General features: G+C 43.7%; 1 protein-coding gene across 2 annotated transcripts in view; it reads left to right on the top strand.

Moving 5' to 3' along the window:
• Positions 1–24086, top strand: part of LOC135548621 (polypeptide N-acetylgalactosaminyltransferase 10-like) — a 136845-nt gene that overhangs the window by 99243 nt on the left and 13516 nt on the right. For both annotated transcript variants that reach the window (XM_064978420.1, XM_064978419.1), the window contains exons 5-7: positions 19182–19367; positions 19566–19749; positions 23290–23407. In XM_064978420.1, coding sequence (XP_064834492.1) covers positions 19182–19367; positions 19566–19749; positions 23290–23407 — 488 coding nt within the window. The remainder of the gene's footprint in view (positions 1–19181; positions 19368–19565; positions 19750–23289; positions 23408–24086) is intronic.

Below are 24086 nucleotides of genomic sequence, written 5' to 3'. Positions count from 1 at the left end.
ACAGCATGGGGGATGAAGTAGTTGGATGGGCTATTTACAGATGGGCTATGTACAGGTGCAGTGATCGGTGAGCTGCTCTGACAGCTGGTGCTTAAAGTTAGAGAGGGAGATATGAGTCTCCAGCTTCAGTGATTTTTACAGTTCGTTCCAGTCATTGGCAGCAGAGAACTGGAAGGAAAGGCGGCCAAAGGAGGAACTAACTTTGGGGGTGACCAGTGAAATATACCTGCTGGAGCACGTGCTACAGGTGGGTGCTGCTATGGTGACCAGTGAGCTGAGATAAGGCGGGGCTTTACCTAGCAAAGACTTATAGATGACCTGGGGCCAGTGGGTTTGGTGATGAATATGAAGCGAGGGCCAGCCAACGAGAGCATACAGGTTGCAGTGGTGGGTAGTATATGGGGCTTTGGTGACAAAAGGATGGCACAGTGATAGACTCCATCCAATTTGCTGAGTAGAGTGTTGGAGGCTCTTTTGTAAATGACATCGCTGAAGTCGGATCAGTAGGATCGTCAGTTTTACGGGGGTATGTTTGGCAGCATGAGTGAAGGATGCTTTGTTGCGAAATAGGAAGCCGATTCTAGATTTAATTTTGGATTGGAGATGCTTAACGTGAGTCTGGAAGGAGAGTTTACAGTCTAACCAGACACCTACTGTGGACAACTACAAATACCTAAGTCAGAACCGTCCAGAATAGTGATGCTGGACGGGTGGGCAGGTGCGGGCAGCGATTGGTTGAAGAGCATGCATTTAAGTTTACTTGCATTTAAGAGCAGTTGGAGGCCATGGAAGGAGAGTTGTATGGCAAGTGTTTTGTTAAGTTTCCAAAGAAGGGCCAGAAGTATACAGAAAGGTGTCGTCTGCGTAGAGGTGGATCAGAGAATCACAAGTCGCAAGAGCGATGTCATTGATGTATACAGAGTTGAGTCTGCACGATTTGACACTGAACTCTGTCTGAGAAGTAGTTTGTGAACCAGGCGAGGCAGTCATTTGAGAAACCAAGGCTGTTGAGTCTGCCGATAAGAATGTGGTGATTGACAGTCGAAATCCTCGAAAGAGAGGTTGAACTGACTATTAATAGGGGTTGCAATAATTGCGGCAGATAATTTTAGAAAGTGATGAGAAGAAGATCTGTGATTTGGCCTTCATGGTGGACATAACCAAGTATCTGTTTGACTTGAATATCAAGCTCCAAGGGCCGAACCAGCTTCTCAGCGATCTGCTGTCAAACATGAAATCAAACGTGTTGCAAATCCAACTAGAAAGGGGTAACACGGTGCATTTTCCTCCTCTGCATAAACAAGAGCCTGAGATTACGTCGGAATGTGCTCGTGACTGTGGAAAGCTCGCAAAGGCATTTTGTGAGCGGTTAAGGATGTGAAAACTGGAGTTGAACATATTTGCAACCCCGTTTAACTTCGAACCACACGTTGCACACACATCCCTCTCCTTGAGTTCACCAAAATGTTCGTTAGAGCTGAGAATTTTCCTGATCTGAGTAGACATTCAATGAAATTTGCAACTGTGTTCGTGATGACCTACTGCTGTGGGCAGTTATTTTCCAAACTGACTCTTGCGAAGACTCTATTCCGCTCAAGACTGACTGGAACCTGAAAAAACCTGGAAAACAGCTGCGAGTAGCGTCATCTTCACTGCCAGTTGACATCAAACGCCTCGTCAAAGATAAGCAGTTTCAGCCATCGCATTAGAGGTGAGTTTGATCTTAATAACATTATTTACAAAACTAATATTTAAATAGGACTAGCACTTTTCTAAATACTTAAGGACACAAGAAACATCATAAAAGTCATATATAAGCTATAAAACCAATGTTTAAAGTCAAGTTAAAGTCGCGTTAAAACATGAATAAAGCAGAAAATAGCACATTTTAATAATATGGCGCCCAAATTTATTTATAAATATCCAAATGGCCCTTGATGGCAAAAAGGTTCCCCACCCCTGCCCTAGACTAAACAATTCTAAATGGCACTAGCAGTAGCCTATGAGGAAAGTAGATGGGGAAACAATTATTCCAAAACTGCAGCTTGTTGTTTGGAACGCATATTTTCCTTCTTCAATCAACCAGTCCTTTTTGAATTTGCAACGAATTTAGTTTGTGTCCGTCAGTTAGATATGTTTTTATAGGCAGTTATTTATGTAGGCCTAATGGGAGCTTGTGTGCACTCTCAGAGCGTGTGAGTACGGAGCGGTTGTAACGCAATTGATGCAAGGGTGCGTTCTCAGCCCTCTCCTGTACTCCCTGTTCACCCATGACTGCATGGCCATGCACACTTCCAACTCAATCAAGTTTGCAGACGACACTACAGTGGTAGGCTTGATTACCAACAACAATGAGACAGCCTACAGGGAGAATGTGAGGGCCCTCGGAGTGTGGTGTCAGTAAAATAACCTCTCACTCAACGTCAACAAAACAAAAGAGATGATCGTGGACTTCAGGAAACAGCAGACGGAGCACCCACCTATCCACATCGACAGGACAGTCGTGAAGAAGGTGGAAGTTTTATGTTCCTTGGCGTACACATCACGGACAAACTGAAAGGAGGCTGAAGAAATTTGGCTTGTCAGGTTTTTAGGTGACAAAGTTTTACAGATACACAATCGAGAGCATCCTGTCGGGCTGTATCGCCGCCTGGTACGCCAAATGCATCAACCTCAACCGCAAGGCTCTCCAGAGGGTAGTGCAGTCTGCACAACGCATCATCAGGGGCAAACTACCTGTTCTCAAGGACAACAACCACCTGAGCCACTGCCTGTTCATCCCGCTTCCATCCAGAAGTCGAGGTTAGTACAGATGCATCAAAGCTGGGACCGAGAGACTGAAAAACAGCTTCTGTCTCAAGGCCTTCAGACTGTTAAACAGCCATCACTAATATTTCATTAATGGATTTATTAAAGGTATCACTAGTCACGTTAAATAATGCCACTTTAATAATGCTTACATATCCATCATTACTCATCTCATATGTGTATACTGTATTTTATAACGTCTATTGCATCTTTGCCGCACATCCATACATTTATATGTACATATTCTTATTCCATCCTTTTACATTTGTGTGTATAAGGTAGTCCATTGTAAATTTGTTAGATTACTTGTTAGATGTTGCTGCACTGTCAGAACTAGAAGCACAAGCATTTCTCTACACTCACATTAACATCTGCTAACTATGTGTACGTGACCAATAAGATTTGATTTGAGTGAATGAGACGTGGAGGGAATTTAGGGAGAAGAGTGTGATTGTGGGATTGGCTTGGTAAATTTTTTTGTTGTGCCCCGCAAATGCATATGTACAAATGGAACACTAGAGTCAAAGCACATTAACGTGGTCTTGAAGACTATTTTTTTTTTTGTCTCTGGTTAAAGATCGAGCTTTGACGTCCGTTCGAGTACTTGATTACTCATGCCCATCCCTATGAATTTCACAAGGGCACTTGAATATTTTGCTGGAGAAATAAATTCCGGGGCCCCGCTACAGTCTTTGGTGTGCTGCCAAGCATCTGGGAATGAATCCACCACCTTAGACAGATCCTCCCTGGGCCTTATTGCCTTCACTATAATTGAAGGCTAATTGAATAAAGAAGTGCATTAGGACGACATGGCTGTGGGACCAGAGGTTGTCTCTGCTACTCATCATGTGTCCCTGAATGTACTGTACCATCCCTCGGTCTCTCCTATTCCGAGACGCACTGTCTCCAGACTATAGCAGTTTAAATCCAAACATTCAGTTACTTTACATTGCAAACTCACTGGAGTTACTGTACTCTGAGTTAATGGAACTACTATATTTGTTTTTGTTAGTAAATGGTCATGAACTTGTTAACTTCTTTTAAAGGAAAGATCCACCTATTTTTAAATGTTATATTGTTTTTGTGCGTCTCTCGGGGCTCCCGAGACTGCTTCTCAGTGCAAGAGGTGTCACTGCAGTACCTGGTTCGAATCCAGGCTGCATCACATCCGGCGGTGATTGGACCATAGGACGGCGCACATTTGGCCCAGCGTCATCCGGGTTTGCCTTCATTGTAAATAAGAATTTGTTCTTAACTGACTTGCCTTGTTAAATAAAGGCGGAATAAACATTTACAAAAATTGGAAAATCTCTGAGCGATGTACCATCGATTCCGGATGTTGTTTTCATGGGTATCTGAGCTTTTTCAAGAAGGCAGACATTTGCCCAGTATGACATAGCATTATGATTAAGCCGCTCTCACTACACTAGAAGTTAAAAGGAATACGTTTTTTTAGATTGCGAAAATGTCTTATCATACATGTCATATTTCAATGCTGCCCATTGTCATAACGCGGGAAGTTGTCTTCTCTCGAATTAGCCATTGATTATATTTTTTTGCGATATTCCAACCTGGAGAAACGTGGGTCCATTTCTCCTAGTTGTCTGCCTCTTCAGACCAGAGTGCAATGAATGGTGCTGTTGCGAATGTCAGACTCCACTCTGTGAGGCACATCGATCTGCCAGTTGAACGTGGTGATATTGTAGACTCCTAAATTGATAGTGCTGTTTGTTTGTTTAGGCAATTTTTACAGCTAACTAGCTACTTCACATGCTGATATTGACTTTGTTATTGTGTGTTGTACGTTTGCTAGCTTGCAACCTAGCAAGCTAGCCCATGGAGAGAGCGTTGAATTGTGGGTTTAGTTGTTGACTGCAACAGATTTCCACAATGATTTTCACATTGCTACCAACCTTATAACGACCATTTAAGATTTGTTCACAAAAAAAATCTCACATTAGTGTTATTTAACACTGTAAATTATAGGAATTTGTGGTTTTGGTTGGATTTTTCCTTTGTTACTGGGTAAGAGTTTACAGATTTTGTCACTTGACTGTTTTCCTTATATAACATATGGCAAATAAAAGGTCATCAACACACAATGCACATTGCTACTGTGTATTGAAAAGATATTTTAAAAAGGTTAGGTCGGTTTAAGTGCTCAACTTAAGTGCATCAGGCATATCAAGGTTGTTTGTGACTGTTGTAGCTGAAGCTGCACTTCAATCAAGGGGTCCTTTTACAGACTTGACATTACATTAACGACCTTTGATTCAGCATACTGTAAGAAACCAATAGAAATAAACTTAATTAGCAATATATTAATAAATGTGACTGTTTTGCCGTTTGGAACTTTACATAGTTGCTGCTGCTTGCGTGACTCGCTTCTCTCTTGATTTTCATTCAATTAGGTCTAAAGTTTTAGAAAATGTGACATGTTCCCCCAAGCAGAAATGTATTTGAGGCGCCTGGTTGTAAACGCCTCTTCTGTACCGTAAAATGATTACCGTTGATGATGTCACAGCCCCAATCATCTCCCTTGTCCCACATTTAATAAAGACTAATGTGTTTGCAGAGCAGGGTGCTGCTCATTCCACTGATTAATTGCCTTCCCTGTTTGAGTAAACCGGATGAGTCGTCGGGATAAATTATGCAGGTGAAATGAACCAGTCATAATTTGACGCCATAACCTTTTCCCTCGCATTCACTCCACAATGCAAATGTTCCGCTGTTTAATCACAGGAAGTCCAGGGGACCATGATGTAATGTTCCTGTCATCGCGCTTCAGTCGGAATTAGCCAAAATTTCATAATGGTCAATTCATTACCTGTGATTTATTGCCAGTGCGTATGGGGGACCTGCCTTTGACTTCCTGAGTGACGCAAGCCCCATAGCCCTTGTTCCAATGTCAAAGCAGAGCTCAATCTGGAATATTCTAACAGCCTAGTAGATAGTTAAACCAAATGTAAATGTCGTGGAGAATTGAGTGTTGACCTCTAACTGTAAGATGTTGCTGTGCCCACCATATGGTGTTATTCTTTCTCCCTGACCTTTTATCTGTTGTGGTGTTTTTTCTACCACAGCCAGGGCATTTCATTGTGGGGGTTGTGTAACAGATGGGAACTTGAGGTTATTTGTGCTTCAGATTTTTAATACTGCGATCCAGGGAGATGGTTTTTAATTTGGTCAGTGCATGTTCCCTAAAGAGCCGGCAGCGGACAGTCTCCTCACTAGCCACGACACATCCTGCCAAAGAGAGTGTGGGGGAGATAAAGCGAGTGAGAGAGCGAGAATGAGTGACATTGAGAGATGGCGGGGGAGAGGTAGAGGGAGAAAGACGGAGGGAGGGGAAGGGCGAAACGAAAGGGAGAGACAGACTGAGAAACTGGCCTCAGGTTGGTAGCCATTGGACCATTCAGGAAATGTTCTTACTGACCCAGCTGTCACTTTGGATCAGGTCTAGCCTCCCAGAGCATTCGGCAGCCAAAAAGACGAGCCCCGACCATTGAGAAATCAGACCGAGAGAGTTAAGCACATTTTGTGAGCCACTTTTAGTAGCCCAGCAACAGCTTCAGAAAAAGTTTTGCAAGGGTCATTGCTTTTCCTCCGCTCATCAGAATCCAATTTGTGGCTGCCAAGGAAGGGAGGCCAGTGACAGACTCCCATTTGTAACGCATGGGCCCTGTTGCCTAGTGTCTGGGAGGAGCAGCAGCCCAGGTTATATTTTAATGCTCAGTCATTTTTTGGGGAGACACTAGCTTTGTTCCACAGGGTCCCAATATGAGATTGTTCTATTTGACTGGTTCATTTATCAGGCAGCGGCGAGGCATTGGAAACAGTCCCACGGGCATTGCATTCCCCTCTGCAATTCTTTACATTGTATTACTTTTCTATTACAAATTATTCGGTGGCCATTCTTCCAATTCCAGCCTGACGGCCGACACAAATGCCTGATGTCGTGCATGATCATTTTCCCCCTAATCCTGTTACCGCTGCGTTTTGAATGCATCTTGCTTTATTTTTTTATTTCACCTTTTATTCATCCAGGTAGGCCCGTTGAGAACAAGTTATCATTTACAACTGCGACCTGGCCAAGATCAAGCAAAGCAGTGTGACAAAAACAACACAGAATTACACATGGGATAAACAAACGTACAGTCAATAAAACAATAGAAAAATCTGTATACAATGTGTGCAAATGAAGTAAGGAGGTAAGACAATAAATAGACCATAGTGGCGAAGTAATTACAATTTAGCAATTAACACGAGTGATAGACTGTGCAGATAAGGATGTGTAAGTAGAAATACTGGTGTGCAAAAGAGCAGAAAAACAAAAACATATGGGGATGAGGTAGGTAGTTGGATGGGCTGTGTACAGCTGCAGCAATCGGTAAGCTTCTCTGACAGCTGACACTTAAAGTTAGAGAGGGACATAAGTCTCCAACTTCAGTGATTTTTGCAATTCGTTCCAGTCATTGGCAGCAGGGAACTGGAAGGAAAGTCGGCCAAAGGAGGTGTTGGCTTTGGGGATGACCAGTGAGATATACCTGCTGGAGCGCGTGCTACAGGTGGGTGTTGCTATGGTGACCAGTAAGCTGAGATAAGGCAGAACTTTACCTAGCAAAGACTTATCGATTACCTGGAGCCAGTGGGTTTGGCGACGAATATGTAGCGAGGACCAGCCAACGAAAGCATACAGGTCGCAGTGGTGGGTAGTATATGGGGCTTTGGTGACGCACGGGTGGCTGCATCCATTTTACAGAGTAAAGTGTTGGAGGCTATTTTGTAAATGACATCGCTGAAGTTAAGGATCGGTAGGATAGTCAGTTTTGCGAGGTTATGTTTGACAGCATGAGTGAAGGAGGCTTTGTTGTGAAATAGGAAGCCAATTCAAGATTTAATTTTGGATTGGAGATGCTTAACGTGAGTCTGGAAGGAGAGTTTACAGTCTAGCCAGAGACCTAGGTATTTATAATTGTCCACATATTCTAATTCAGAACCGTGCAGTGTAGTGATGCTAGTCGGGCGGGCAGGTGCGGGCAGCGATCGGTTGAAGAGCATGCATTTAGTTTTACTAGCATTTAAGAGCAGTTGGAGGCCACGGAAGGAGAGTTGTATGGCATTGACGCTTGTTTGGAGGTTAGATAGCACAGTGTCCAAAGAAGGGCCAGATGTATACAGAATGGTGTCTGTGTAGTGGTGGATCAAAGAATCACCCGCAACAAGAGCAACATCATTGATATATACAGAGAAAAGAGTCGACCCGAGAATTGAACCCTGTGCACCCCCATAGAGACTGCCAGAGGTCCGGACAATAGGCCCTCTGATTTGACACACTGAACTCTGTCTGAGAAGTAGTTGGTGAACCAGGCAAGGCATGGTGATTGACAGTCGAAATCCTTGGCCAGGTCGATGAAGACTGCTGCACAGTACTGTCTTTTACCGGTGGAGGTTAGGATACCGTTCAGGACCTTAGCATGGCTGAGGTGCACCCGTGACCAGCTCGGAAACCGGATTGCATAGCGGAGACATTAGTGGGATTCGAAATGATCTGTGATCTGTTTGTTAACTTGGCTTTTGAAGACTTTAGAAAGGCAGGGCAGGATGGATATAGGTTTGTAACAGTTTGGGTCTAGAGTGTCTCCCCCTTTGACGAGGGGGATGACCGCGACCACTTTCCAATCTTTAGGAGTCTCAGACGATAAAAAAGAGGTTGAACAGCTTTCCAATCTTTAAGGATCTCGGGTGAAACGAAAGAGAGGTTGAACAGACTGGTAAAAGGGGTTGCAAAAATGGTGGCGGATAATGTTAGGAAGAGAGGGTCCAGATTGTCTAGCCCGGCTGATTTGTAGGGGTCCAGATTTTGCAGTTCTTTCAGAACATCAGCTGTCTGGATTTGGGTGAAGGAGAAGCGGGGGAGGTTGGGCCAGTTGCTGCGGGGGTTGCAGAGCTGTTGGCTGAGTTTGAGGATGCCAGGTGGAAAGCATTGTCAGCCGTAGAGAGATGCTTATTGAAATTCTCATTTATCTTGGATTTATCGGTGGTGACAGTGTTTCCTAGCCTCAGTGCAGTGGGCAGCTGGGAGAAGGTGCTCTTATTCTCCATCGACTTAAGTGTCCCAAACATTTGTGGAATTAGTGCTGCAGGAAACAAATTTCTGTTAGGAAAGCAAAGGCTAGCTTTTTCAAACTGACTTTATATATTGGTTCCTGACGTCCCTGAAAAGTTGCATAGGGGGGCCATGCGTTCATGGACGAATCAATTCCAGTACCAGGCCGTGATGCAAGCGGTCAAGATGCTCTCGATGGTGCAACGGTATTTGCAGAGGCCCCGGGGCGGCATTCCAAATTCCTTCAGCCGCCTTAGGAAGTAGAGATGCTGTTGCGCCTTTTTGTCGAGTGGTGGTAGTGTTGGTCCATGACAGGTCCTGGTGGACGCTGAGGAACTTAAAACTTGTGACTCTTTCTACTGCAGTCATGTTGATGTGGATCGGGGGATGTTCCCTCCTCTACTTCCTGAAGTCCACAATCAACTCTTTCTTGTTTGTTGACGGAGAGGTTGTTGTCATGACAGCACAATGCCAGATCACTTATCTCCTCCCTATAGACTCATTCGATGTTGCTGGTTATCAGCCTACAACCGTGGTGTCGTCATCAAACTTGATGTTGGTGATATGCAATGCCACGCGGTCGTGGGTGAACAGGAAGTACTGCAGAGGACTGAGGACAAACCCCTGTGGGGCCCTTGTGTTAAGAGTCAGTGTGGAGGAGGCGGTGTTGCCAATTCTCACAGCCTGTGGTCTGCATGTCAGGAAGTCCAGGATCCAGTTGCTGAGGGTGGTGTCCATACTCAGGGCTCTGAGCTTGGTGTCGAGCATGGAGGGAACAATAGTGTTGAATTCTGAACTGTAGTCGATGAACAGCATTCGCACATAGTTGTTCCTCTTGACCAGATGCTTTGCGGTCGTGTGAATAGCAGTGGAAATGGTATCTTCCATATAACTGTTGGAGCAGTAGGCAAATTGAAGTGGGTCCAGTGTGCCTGGCATGCTTGCCTTTATGTGGGCCATGACCAGCCTCTCGAGGACCTTCACGATGATAGAGGTGAACGCTACGGGTTGCTTGTTTTTCTTGGGCACTGGGACGGTGGGGGTGTCCTTAAAGCAGGTGGGGACTACAGTCTGGAACAGCGACAGGTTGAAGATGTCCGAGAAGACGCCCGCCAGCTGGTCAGCACACACACTGATGACGTGGTCAGGGATGCCATCTGGCCTGGCTGCTTTGTGAGTATTCACTCTTGAGAGCTTTCCTCACGTCCGCCTCAGTAAGCGAGAGCAGCGAGTGTCTTCCTGTATTGCTCAGTATTGTCTTGCTCGTCTGCGAGGTAGGCTTCGGTTTGCACCACACAGATGAATTTGCCTTTGTAGTCTGTGAGAGCCTGTAGTCCTTTCCACATGTGACAAGACTGAGTTGTCAAACATAAATTCAAGTTTGAGTCTGTGTTGTCTTTTTGTGCCCCTAATGGATTTGCAAAGCTCGTACCTGCTTGCCTTGTACTCGCCACCTAGTCATCGGGGTTCGTTCTGCAATACAGGCTCTCAGCATTGTACGGGTATGTCCGGATTGTTATTGTGGGTACAACATCAAAACATTTCCTAATGAAGACTGACTATGTATATTCCTCAATGTTGATGGATTGAGTCCTGGGTCGATTAATCTTTGAACATATTCCAATCGGTATTCTCAAAACAATCCTGCAGCATTGAGTCTGCCTCTGTCCAGCGCCACACTATTCTCTGTGCTGGTGGCTCCCTCTTGAGTTGCTGTTTGTAGTCGCAGTAGGAACAGAGACGTGATCTGATTGGCCGAAGTGGGGACGGGATGGCTATGTATGTGTCACAGATGTTGTGTATACATTGTCAAGCACACTCAATCCTCTTGTGGGGCTGGATAAATGTTGGGGATATTTTGGGAAAATGTGTTTTAGATGGACTTGGTTGAAGTCACGTGTGACAGTAAGGACTGTTCCCGGGTGAGAGGATTCTGGCTGTCTAATGATCTTGTACAGTTCGCTGAGTGACGCTGAGTGACGCATTTGCTTGTGGTGGTTTGTACACATCTGTGATAATAACATACTTGAATTCCCTGTGCATATAGTGGGGTCAAGTGAACAGGAGCTCCCGATGTTTTGACCTTCGGTACACCGGAATTGTTTGAAGAAACATACCCCTGTTGCCCCTCTGCAATTGAAGCCTTGCTCTGAGTTCACAGTGTATTTTCCAGCAATTGGACATTAGCCACCAGGATACTAAGAAGAGGAGGCTGTGTAGCCCGTTTCTTGGATTCCCCATTTCCTTCCTCTTCGTCGCCCAGCCATCTCGGCCAGGAGCAACAGGCAAGCCTGCTGTGCGGGGAACAATAGAGTGAAAGTAGTATTCTGGTTCTGGGAGACTGAGAGATAAGTGTGTAGTTTCAGATAAAAGATCCAGAAGTGTTTTTGATCGTAGGAAATTATTGAATGAGCAAACAAAGTAATTAACGCAAAATTAGCCATAGAAAAAAGTTGAGCAGGGACTGACAAGACGCGTGCCGCGCCCTTTTAAGCGCCACTGTCATAAATTAGGTACTGTGGGTATCATAAGTATTCCCTCCCCCTTGGATTTCTTCACATTTTGTGACCAAGTCGGATAACAAAAAAAACTTCTTCTTTTTTTTTTGTCGATCTACACAAAATACTCTGTCAATGTGGAAGGTTCTTTTTTTTTTAAAGGTTAGTTGGAAACACCTTTTGGAAACGAGTCTTCTTGGGTAAGTCTCTAAGAGCCTTTATTATTTTCAATATTATTTTTCAAGCTCTGTCAAGGTGTTGATGGTCATTGTTAGACAGCTATTTTCAAGTCTTGCCAAAGATTTTCAAGCAGATTTAAGTCAAAACTGGCCACTCAGGAACATTCACTCTTCTTGGTAAGAAACTCCAGTGTAGATTTGGCTTTGTGTTGTAAGTTATTATCCTGCTGAAAGGTGAATTTATTCTCCCAGTGTCGAGTGTAAAGTAGACTGAAGCAGGTTTTCCTCTAGGAGTTTGCCTGTGCTTAGCTCCATCTCGTTTATTTTATCCTGAAAAAAAACTCCCCAGTCTTTGAGGATTTCAAGCATAACCATGCCATGATGCAGTTGCCACCATGCTTGAAAATAAGCAGGCAGTTCGTCAGTGTTGTTTTGGATTTGCCTGAAACATAAGGCTTTCCATTTAGGACAAAGTACCTTTGTCGTGTTTTTGTTGTTGCAGTATTACTTTAGTGACTTGTTGCATACAGGATGCATGTTTTGGATTTTAAAAAATTCTGTATGTTTGTATTCTTTTCACTCTGTCATTTAGGTCATTATTGTAGAGTCACTACAATGTTATTGATCTATCCTCAGTTTTCTCCCATCACAACCATTCAATTCCATAGCCATTTTAAAATCACCAATGGCCTCATGGTGACATCCCTGACAGTTTCCTTCCTGTCCTGCAGCTCAGTCCAGAAGGACGACTGTGTCTTTGTGTCTGGGTGGTTTAATACCTTACCCACAGCAAAACTATTAACTTGACTATGCCTAAAGAGATATTCAATGTCTTTAATTGTTACTCATCTACCAATCACTGCCCTGTGTGGCTTTCAAAAAGCTCCCAGGTCTTTGTAGTTAAGTCTTGAAATGTAATACTTGACTGATATTGTACAGATACAGATATTACAGATATTGTGTGTATGGGAGACAGAGGAAGTGGTAGTGAATTAAATCACGTCAACCCATATTATTTCAGTCCATTTAATTTATGTAATTTGTTTACCCATATTTTAATCCTGAACTAATTTAAGGGGTGAATAGTTATGCAACAACTAAATTTTAGTTATACATTTTTTTTATATAAAGTTTTAGAATTTGGTCTTCACTTTGACATTGGAGTATTTTGTGTAGCCCAATGACGACAAATCACAATTAAATCTATTTCAGTCCCACTTTGTAATGCAACAAAATGTGTAAAAACCCAAGGTGAGTGAATACTTATAATACCCACTGTATGTACGCATGTAAAACAGCTTAGTTTTCACCCTGTAAGTTTTTACTGTGGTGTCGGATGGATGTATCTGGGTGTATAATGTGTCTGCATCTGGGCACTTCTGCGAGAGAGGGAATGAAGAAGAGGAGACACACACAGGAGAGTGGGAGAAGACACAAGAGACAGGATATGGTACTCTCCTCTGTGGCTGGAAGAGGGAGGTGATGGTTAGTGTGAGGGGGGCAGGAGAGGTTTGATGGAAATTTGCCTTCAATCGCCTTAATCCATAATGAAGGCCTTAATGTGAATTTGATGTAATCAGTGTCAAGTTCATTCGGTTGCACATAGATGGTGTTTGTCTTTCTGTTACACAATGACCTTGAAGCATGGGGCGAACGGAGAACAACAAATTCCATATACAACATGTTATTTTATCCAGTCAGAATGGCCAGGTGGTTATTGTAAAAGAGAATGTTCTCTGTGAACTGAATGTAGGCTTACGTTTAACTCACCTGGATTGATTAAGAGGTGTTGCTACTGCTCTGAAAATATATTTGAGATTGGGAGAAACGTGTTGAAAAAACACCACTACCAATAACCTTCTATGCGAGAGTAGTTCTTGAGGCTATTTAACTACGCACTGAATTACATTTCTAAAGGAATGCTTAAATATCTTTTGTCACAATTTAACCTATCCTCTTGGTCTTATAACATTGCCAATATGTTAATTGTCTTACTAAAGATACTCACTGATGAGTGAAGACTACAAATGAAGTGATTTGAGTCCTGTGCTGTAGAAGTCAGCATTGACAGTAAAATAATAAGGTCTCGAGGGATTAGTATGGCCATGACACAGGGCTCTACAGTGCTACCATTTTGGTCACATATGCTCATAAATTTCCCTGTGGAAATCTAATTAGCAGAATGAAAAACTCCCTATAAAAATACATCAGTTTAAGCTAGAGGTATCTGTTTTTTGCATTGGATGTGTCTCTGCACCGTATCCGCCGATGTCGCACTTCCGCATCTGCGGTGAAAGAGCTAGAGTGGTGTTTGTCAGACCATGAGACATCCTGAAAATCAGTCTTACAAAATCATCTAGTGTTTCTTCTATGGAAAGATGAGACAATCAAGAACATAATGGTATTCTCCATTTTGCTCTGCGACGCCCACAAGTGTCTTGGGAATCGTCTGAAGTTGGTATCGTCGATCTGCCAACTTCTGTCTGTTGTGTCCGAAAAGTTTGGGCTACGCACTAATAGACTCTCACAAACACGTTGGTTGTTTTGCTCTAGGATGCCATTTTCATGACTCGTCTGAAGGTCCCCGGGAACCAGTTGAAATATGTATGAAGGTATACTGTGCATTCAGAAAGTATTCAGACCCTTTCTCTTTAACCACATTTTGTTACGTTACAGCCTTATTCTAAAAGGGGTCTGAATACCTTCCGAATGCACTGTAGCTTAGTAGCTTCGACTGTTTAGGGCCAAAAATAAGGGGTTAAATGCATGTAAAAAATATATATATATTATATACAGTGGCAAGAAAAAGAATGTGAACCCTTTGGAAATGTCTGGATTTCTGCATAAATTGTTCATAAAATTTGATCTGATCTTCATCTAGGTCACAGAAATAGACAAACAGTTTTCTTAAACTACACACAAACAAATATACGTTTTTTCATGTCTTTATTGAACACACTGTAAACATTCTCAGTGCAAGGTGGATAAAGTAGGTGAACCCTTGGATTTAATAACTGGTTGACCCTCCTTTGGCAGTAATAACCTCAACCAAACATTTTCTGTAGTTGCAGATCAGACCTGCACAACCGTCAGGTGGAATTTTAGACCATTCCTCTTTACAAAACTTTTTCAGTTCAGCAATATTTTTGGGATGTCTGGTGTTAACTGCTCTCTTGAGGTCATGTCGCAGCATCTCAATCGAGTTGAGGCTCAGCACTCTGGTGTGCAAAAGAGCAGAAAATTAAATGAAATAAAAACCGTATTGGGATGAGGTAGGTAAATTAGGTGGGCTAAATACCGATGGACTATGTACAGCTACAGCGATCGGTTAGCTGCTCAGATAGTAGATGTTTAAAGTTGGTGAGGGAGATAAGTCTCCAACTTCAGAGATTTTTGCAATTCGTTCCAGTCGCAGGCAGCAGAGAACTGGAAGGAAAGGCAGCCAAATGAGGTTTTGGCTTTAGGGATGATCAGTGGGATACACCTGCTGGAGCGCGTGCTACAGGTGGGTGCTGCTATCGTGACCAGTGAACTGAGATAAGACGGAGCTTTACCTAGCATACATGTAAAGCCAGTGGGTCTGGCGACGAACATGTAGCAAGGGCCAGCCGACTAGAGCATACAGGTCGCAGTGGTGGGTGGTATAAGATGCTTTAGTAACAAAACGGATGGCATTGTAATAAACTGCATCCAGTTTCCTGAGTAGAGTATTGGAAGCTATTTTGTAGATGACATCGCCGAAGTCGACGATCGGTAGGATAGTCAGTTTTACTAGGGTAAGTTTTGCGGCGTGAGTGAAGGAGGCTTTGTTGCGAAATAGAAAGCAGACTCTAGATTTGATTTTGGATTGGAGATGTTTGATATGAGTCTGGAAGGAGAGTTTGCAGTCTAGCCAGACACCTAGGTACTTATAGATGTCCACATATTCTAGGTCGGAACCATCCAGGGTGGTGATGCTAGTCGGGCGTGCGGGTGCCAGCAGCGAACGGTTGAAAAGCATGCATTTGGTTTTACTAGCGTTTAAGAGTAGTTGGAGGCCACGGAAGGAGTGTTGTATGGCATTGAAGCTCGTTTGGAGGTTAGTGTCCAAGGAAGGGCCAGAAGTATACAGAATGGTGTCGTCTGCGTAGAGGTGGATCAGGGAATCGCCCGCATTATTAATATATACAGAGAAAAGAGTCGGCCCGAGAATTGTACCCTGTGGTACCCTCATAGAAACTGCCAGAGGACCGGACAACATGTCCTTGATTTGACACACTGAACTCTGTCTGCAAAGTAGTTGGTGAACCAGGCAAGGCAGTCATTAGAAAAAACGGTGGAGTATTGGGCTCTAGCCGTGTATGAGTAGGGTTCGGGTGAACAGCTAAGTAGGCCAGGAGGTGGGCCTCAGGGATAGCTTCGGTACTGGGTGCAAGCTAGCTGTGAAGATCAGAAGTAGTGGTCCAGGTATTATGGTAGGAATCTGGCGTTGTTGTGGTGAGAGTTCGATACTGGTAGACTGGCGAGTATTATCCAGGCTAAAAACAGGGCTTGCTGTGCAGAAGGTAAAAGCCACTAGCAGTGGCTAACAATGACTAAGCAGCTTGTAGCTAATTAACTGGTTAGCTTCTTGAATGTATTATACAATTAAAAATAATAGCGATTCCGTATCACATTGGGTGAGGCAGGTTACCGGAAGGTATAATCAAATAAAAAATTGAAAAGAGATTGAAAATAAATATGGGTCCAGTGAGTGGTTGGGCTGGCTGTGGACACGGCGATTCAGACAGTTAGCAGGCCTGTGCTAACAAGCTAACAGTTAGTAGGCCGGGACTAAACAAGCTAGCCGTTAGTAGACTGGGGCAGGCTAGCAGTTAGCAGGCCAGGTTAGCAAGCAAGCAGATAGCAGGGGCTAGAAAGTTAGCCTTTGGGGGACGTCACGATGGGGTTAAGTCTCTTCATGCGGTGACGTCGATAGACCGGTCGTGGAATTAGTAGGGTTCCAAGTAGCTCTAGGTAGCTAGCAGGCCTAGCTGGTTAGCATAATGGGCCTTCAGCGGGCGTCGCACCTGAGGGGCCTTTTGGAGTCCTTGGGCAGATTATGTCGGTATTCCAGTCGTAGGGGATCTGCGTGGTTCCATGCCCCGTACCGGTTGTAGAAGGGGTCCGGATATTGTAGCCCAGGAGTATGCTTCGGTGGTAGCACAGGAGCTCTGGCCGGGCTAGCTTCAAGCAAAGTGGATGAAAATGCTAGCCAGGAGAAGTCATCCGCTAGTTGTGAAGATCCAGATGAAAATGTTCAGTTTGTGGTGGAAATCCGGGGATAAAAATAATAGGTCCGTTATGCTCTGGTTAGAGTCACGTTGTTCGAACTGGCAAGAGCTATTCAAGCTGAAGATTAGCTGATGACCGCTCGCAATGGTTTGCTGACTGATAGCTGGTAGTTAGCTGGCTAGCTTCAGTTGAGGGATTCCAGATCCAAAGTAAATATAGATACTTTAGGGGGAAAAAGCAGATCCACGCTACATGGGTGAGGCGGGTTGCATGAGAGTATTTAGATGTTGAGGTTTAGCAAAATATTAAAGATTGGGTGAGGCGGGTTGCAGGTGAGTATTTAGATGTTGAGGTTTAGCAAAATATTTTAAAAGATATGCAAAGAAAATATGTTAAACGATATATACAAGGGACAGGACAAAGACATCTGACTGCTACGCCATCTTGGCTCTTTTCTGGGCCACTCCAGAAGGTATATTTTCTTCTGTTGTAAATCAACAACAGAATGCCTTCTTATGTGTTTTGGGTCGTTGTCCTGTTGAGCTTCAATTTGCAGGCAGATAGCCTAACATTATTTTGCAAAATGTATTGATAAACTTGGGAATTCATTTTTCTGTCGATGATGGCAAGCTGTCCAGGTCCTGAGGCAGCAAAGCAGCCCCAAACCATGATGCTACCTCCACCAGACTTTACAGTTGGGATGAGGTTTTGATGTTGGTGTGCTGTCCCTTTTTTTTCTCCACACAGTGTGTTCCTTCCAAACAACTCAACTGTAGTTTCATCTGTCCACAGAATCTTTTGCCAGTAGTGCTATGGAATATCCAGGTGCACTTTTGCAAACTTCAGAAGTGCAGCAATGGGTTTTTTTGGACAGAAGTGGCTACTTCCGTGGTGTCCTCCCATGAACACCATTCTTGTTTAGTTTTGATGTAGACTTGTCAACAGAGATGTTGCATGTTCCAGAGATTTCTGTAAATTTTTAGCTGACACTCTAGGATTCTTCTTAACCTCATTGAGCATTCTGTGCTGTGTTCTTGCAGTCATCTTTGCAGGACGGCCACTCCTAGGGAGAGTAGCAACAGTGCTGAACTTTCTCCATTTATAGACTATTTATCTTACCGTGGACTGATGAACATCAAGGCTTTTAGAGATCCTTTTGTATCCCTTTCCAGCTTTATGCAAATATACAATTTATAATCTCAGGTCTTCTGAGATCTTTTGTTCGAGGCATGGTTCTTGTGAATAGCAAACTCAAATAATGTGAGTGCAGCTCTAACCAACATCTCCAATCTCGTCTCATTGATGATTAGACTCCAGGTTAGCTGACTCCTGACTCCATTGAGCTTTTGTCATTAGACTATCATTAGACTAGGGGTTCACATACGTTTTCCAACCAACACTGTGAATCTTTAAATTATGTATTCAATATAGACAAGAAACATATCAGATAAAATTTGATGACCAATTTATGCAGAAATCCAGGTAATTCCAAAGGGTTCACCTTTACTTTTTCTTGCCACTGTGTATGTGGATATGGATATAGATGTAGATATATCTATATAGATAGATATAGATCTATAGATATCTACATCTATTTCCTGATCTTTTTTATCACTAAGATAATAGGACACACACTTAAGAACACACTTTTTCTTGCCACTGTGTATGTGGATATGGATATAGATGTAGATATATCTATATAGATAGATCTAGATCTATAGATATCTACATATCTATTTCCTGATCTTTTTTATCACTAAGATAATAGGACACACACTTAAGAACACACTTCCTTTAGATTTTTTCAGGAGACTATCTGTTGGTCCATTTTGTGAATCTGTTATTTAATGCGTTTCTATGGCCTAATAGCAGTAAAGCCAAAATAAATGTTTCATCAAAAAAATGATTTATTTTATTTTGATACTTCAAGGATTATTAAAATTCAATAATCAAATAGCAAAATGAGCCGTTGTAGAACCCCCTCCCCCGGCTTAGACTGTAATGGATTAATACCTAGAATATTTTTCAGTTTACTCCTACATTTCTGTAATATGCTCCTACATTTTTCAACTTAGGAGCACATGTGCAAGGTCTTCTTTGGCCTAGTCTTTATGCACACCGTTCCTCATTAACCACTCTCCAGGCGCATGTTAATCTCTCCTTGTCCACAAAGCACCTGAAAAAAAAAATCTGTTTTCATATGTGTGTTTGTCCTTTTGCGTGGATGGATGTGTCCTCCAGGGCTCCTGGAGTCCTTAATAAAGCGATGCAGTGTGAATATGTGTGTCTGCATGCATGTTCTATGTGTGTTGTAACTCGTCTCTCTCCCTGTAGAGCACCTTAAGGCGTCTCTGGAGGAGTACATGGTGCGGATGCCCAAGGTGAGGATCTTGCGCACCAAGAAGAGAGAGGGGCTCATCAGGACACGTCTGCTGGGGGCGGCAGCCGCCACGGGAGAGGTCATCACTTTCCTCGACTCGCACTGTGAAGCCAACATCAACTGGCTGCCCCCGCTGCTTGGTGAGTCATTCTGTTAGAACACACTGAGCTTTGCTATGGAGTTGCTTTCTGGTCATTCTGTTGTAGATGAATATACTAGAATATAATTACTGATCTGTACAATGTGCCCATTACCTTGTCCAAAGGGGGGACATTTCAGGGTAACCCTGATGTTTGTTTGACTTTGGCCATGTACCTCTTCCTCTCTCGCTCTCTCAGACCGTATCGCCACAAACAGGAAGTCCATTGTCTGTCCGATGATCGACGTGATCGACCATGACAACTTTGGTTACGAGACACAGGCCGGTGACGCCATGCGAGGAGCGTTTGACTGGGAGATGTACTACAAACGCATCCCCATCCCCTCTGAGCTGTCAAAAGAGGACTCTAGCGAACCCTTTGAGTGAGTATTACTGGACCAGACAACACATCAGGGCCCAGCAAATCAGCACATGGGGGGGATAAAAGTCAAGTCCTTGCTGGTGTGAAGAACTCCATGGCTACTGGCCTGTTAGACAATATGCTCCCCTCTTTCATTGCAAGATGAGGCTTCCCTGGGGTCCACGCTTCTGTGAGCTCTCCCTTGGAGGTCAATAGACAGAAATTGGGAATATCAACTAAATTGTGACTCTGAATATTCATGGTCGATTAAATGGGATTCTAATTCTTACAGTGATACAGGATAGCATGATGAAAATCTGAGGGATGGCGGGAGGGGTGGAATAGGAACGACATGGCACCAGTGAGGGAGTAACGTCGGACGAGCAGACCTATTTTGATAAGTGCTTTACATAAAACATCACTGTCTCCACGGTTACCTTCCTTCCTTATCTGTGCGGTGCAGCCTGCAGGTTCACGGTTGTTGACTGACAAAGACTTCTCCCTTTTTGAATGCTCCAAAACAGAACCATTTGCCCTTGGATGATTAAAAAAAACTGAACTTGGCTGTTACCGTTCTAGCTACTTCAGGATTTTTCCTAATGCTTGGGAAGCCCCGGAATGCTCTGAGCTTCCAGCCTCCCACTTTCTGCCCTGTTTCCTTGATTGATCATCCTAACGGAGGACCCAGATGTGTGCCTGCCTGTCTTCCTCCCTGTCCGGCTCTCTCTCATGAGTCAGTGAAATGTCAAACTTTTCTCCCCCCTCCAATATCAATCCAGTGAGGGTTCATCTCTGCCTCCAATTCAGAGATGGAGGGGACCACTGGTATCCATGACAGCCCATGGCGTTCATGCGGGAAGTGTGTGTGTTGCCAGGACCTGTTCTGTTAGGAGGGCCTGTAATGTGAGTTGGAGACAGTAGTGTGTCTCATTTGGACACCTTGTTGCCTGTTTAATTGTCTCCCTCTGACAGCCCTTCCATTCAGGGACACCTATCCAGTGTGTCCCCTCAAATCCTGTTTTCCTTTACGGGCCGTCGATAAACACTACATTCATCATTACCTGTCTGCAACTCTGACTTATTAGAACCCGTCAGATGAGTTTGAATGTCCAGAGAGTGACGGAGGTGCAAATGACTACCCTTTTCGCCCCAAATGGATACACACATAATTAATACTTAGCCAAATGTGTATCTCTGACACACACACACATTTTGACCTGACTATGTACACTGAGTGTACAAAACATTAAGAACACCTTCCTAATACTGAGCAGCACCCCCTTTTGCACTCAGAACAGCCTCTATCCGTCGGGGCATGGACAGTAGCCCGTCTGTTGCTCTACACAATTTGTGTCAGCCTCCTTTGTCCTCTCATCAATTACCCATTTTCGACCACTGGCCTGCCGTTAACTGGATGTCCTTTGGGTGGTGGACAATTCTTGACACACATGGGGAAACTGTTGAGCGTGAAAAACTTGGCAACATTGCAGTTCTTGATACACTCAAACCATTGCGCCTGGCACCTACTACCATACCCCGTTCAAAGGCACTTAAACCTTTTGTTTCACTCTCTGAATGGCACACATACATAATCCATGTCTCAATTGTAACCAACCGCCTCGTTTCAGTCTTATGTATCAAAATTTGAAATTGTGTTTTTTTTTACGTTGGATGGAAGCAAACAGAGCTACAAAATGGTATATCATGCACAGCATTTAAGGAACAATGGGAAAGTAATTCTGCTTTGAAAGTTAATAAACTTGTTAACTCACTTTTAAGAAACGGCTTGGTACCAACTGGAGAGCTCTTTGTCTACATCCATTCAGCATTGTTCACACCCTCTTATTAAGCTTTAGCCCAACCCATCTCTTTAAGGGTTGAACTGAACGTTCTGACACAACGGCAATCAAGCACCCAAGCTAACATTGACTAGCTTGCTAGCTACTTCCAGACACAAATGAGCGAACTCCCCACTCTGACCATTTTACTCACCTTAGCAGAGCTGGTTAGGCAGTTTTCATGTTATCCGGAGTGTTGGTGGCTGTAACTGTGCCGCTGGCAACCATTTAATTATACTTTTTTGCTGGCGTTTACTGACACCGGCCATATTCAACGAGTTTTGAGCGTTCGTACATTCTTCAGTTGTTCTGCGCTCTGGCACACTCAGACGAGAGTGCTTTGAAATCAGAGTAGACGGCCAGACTGTATTTACAAATGCACACGAAATGGTTACTTGCATAGTGGAGTCTTTTTGTTAAGACATGTAGCCCACTAGCTAAACAATGAACTATAATCCCAACTCATGACGTTACTACCCTGCATGAATCGGCAGGTAGTTAATCAACCAGGTTCAATGTTAGCTAGCTAACATTAGACTATAACTAGCCAAGCAAATGTCTGAGAAACGAATAATAAGCTCATACACGTAACGTTAGCTAGCAAGCCAGCCAGCTAACTTTAGCTCGCTAGCTAACAGTACACTTTAACATGAAATGTAAATGACTTTGTCAAAATTATAAATGCGTAATATTTGAAAATGTAGCTAGCTAGACTATCTTACCCGTATACATCATGGTTGAACTCTTCTCTCTGTCACGGATGCCATGGTTGCCCAGTTTGAAGAATGTAATCCGGAGACCGGTGTTTTCTCCTTACCTATCATACTCTCATTCCACTGATTTCAAAACTCGGTCCTCCAGAAGGTGGAGACCAACACTTATGCAATTCTACTAAACAACATATTTTTGAAAAAGCCCCGTTAGACAGGATTACCTACACATACTAACCAGCTCAAATAAACAGAAGCATGCTAATATATGGCAGACCAATCCGAACTCATCTCTCGGCATGTCCAGCCCACTCATTATCTCAGCCAATCATTGGTAGCAGGAAGGTTGCTGTTTTTTTTCTGTGGCTAAACCAACTGGGCTCGTAATTTTGATTAATTTTATTTAGTCACACTTGTCTCGAGGCTTCAAAATCCTTCTTTAACCTGTCTCCCCCCCTTCATCTACACTGATTTGAAGTGGATTGCGACATCAATAAGGGATCATAGCTTTCACCAGGATTCACCTGGTCAGTCTGGTTTGTACACTCTGTGTACATCCTTGGGGTTCACAGCAAGACTTAGGCCCTGATTTTCATTCAAAGCCACTAGAGGGAAGCGATCCTACAGTGGAGCTGGAGTGTCATTGTTTCCCGTTATGCATTGAGTATGACACACATTATGCCAGTCAGGTTCAGCCGTGGTTGATGGTTTAATTGTTTCTGTGTTGTTCAGAGAACCCCCGGGAAAAGCTGAGCCTGGTGCACATAACTCTCAAATTGAGTCTAGTTGCGTTATAAAGCCTTCGTCTGACACAGTCTATAAAGACGACTGTAAACCGCGGGCCTGCCATTGCCGCCACCTTTCCTCACTGATTTACACACTTTTGATTTGTATATCTTCCTGTCCTCTTGGCTGGTCTGAAACCAGTGATTTGATTTAAAGGACAGTGTCATCATGTTGGGGTATGAGTGTGACCGGTATTGGCGTTTTATACCCCCCCCTCTTGTCCTTGAGGTCTCCTGTGATGGCTGGTGGACTCTTCGCCGTGGACAGAAAGTGGTTCTGGGAGTTGGGAGGATATGACACAGGACTGGAGATCTGGGGAGGAGAGCAGTACGAGATCTCTTTCAAGGTAAAACGCCACAATGACACTGGACATTAAGATGGTTTTGTTGTTTTTGGGAAGATTACCTTATTGGCTTTCAGCTGTGTTCTTTTCTTTTTTTTGTCCTGGAGATGCACAGGGTGTGCAGGCTTTTGTTACAACCCTAGTACAACTGTAACACTTCATCATAAGTTGGTCCCGCGTGGCTCAGTTGGTAAAGCATGCCCTTGCAAGTCCAGGGTTGTCCCCGGTGAGACTCAAACCTACAAGTACAAAAATGTATGCACTCACTTCTGTAAGTTGCTCTGGATAAGAGTGTCTGCTAAATGGCAAATGGGTAAGATGCCTAGTTGAGTCAAGTAGGTCAGTGCTGGGCTGGAACAAATGCTTGCACATCCCGTAGTTCTCCAGGACCAGGGTTGAAGTACACCAAATCTCACCACCAACAAGCTGAAGCCCCCGCTGCCTAGTTTTATCAGAAGCCCATTAACTAACGAGCTCTAAGGCAATGGTGGAAGTTGGTATTTAGATTTCACCTCATGGTCCAAATCTGCTCTGCTTAGCCGAGAGTTCCTACATCCATTATACTCAGAAACCATGTTAGATTATGCTTTCGAGTTCTGCCTCTCTACTATGAATTATTCCATAGGATAGCCATTTATTATGTGGACTCATACACATGCAAAGCTCTAGTCTCTCCATTGTC

This window comes from Oncorhynchus masou, chromosome 11 (genome assembly GCF_036934945.1).
Source record: "Oncorhynchus masou masou isolate Uvic2021 chromosome 11, UVic_Omas_1.1, whole genome shotgun sequence".
In the NCBI taxonomy this organism is placed as follows: domain Eukaryota; kingdom Metazoa; phylum Chordata; class Actinopteri; order Salmoniformes; family Salmonidae; genus Oncorhynchus; species Oncorhynchus masou.
Note: the sequence above shows the minus strand (reverse complement) of the source record. Positions and strands in the feature narration are given on the sequence as shown.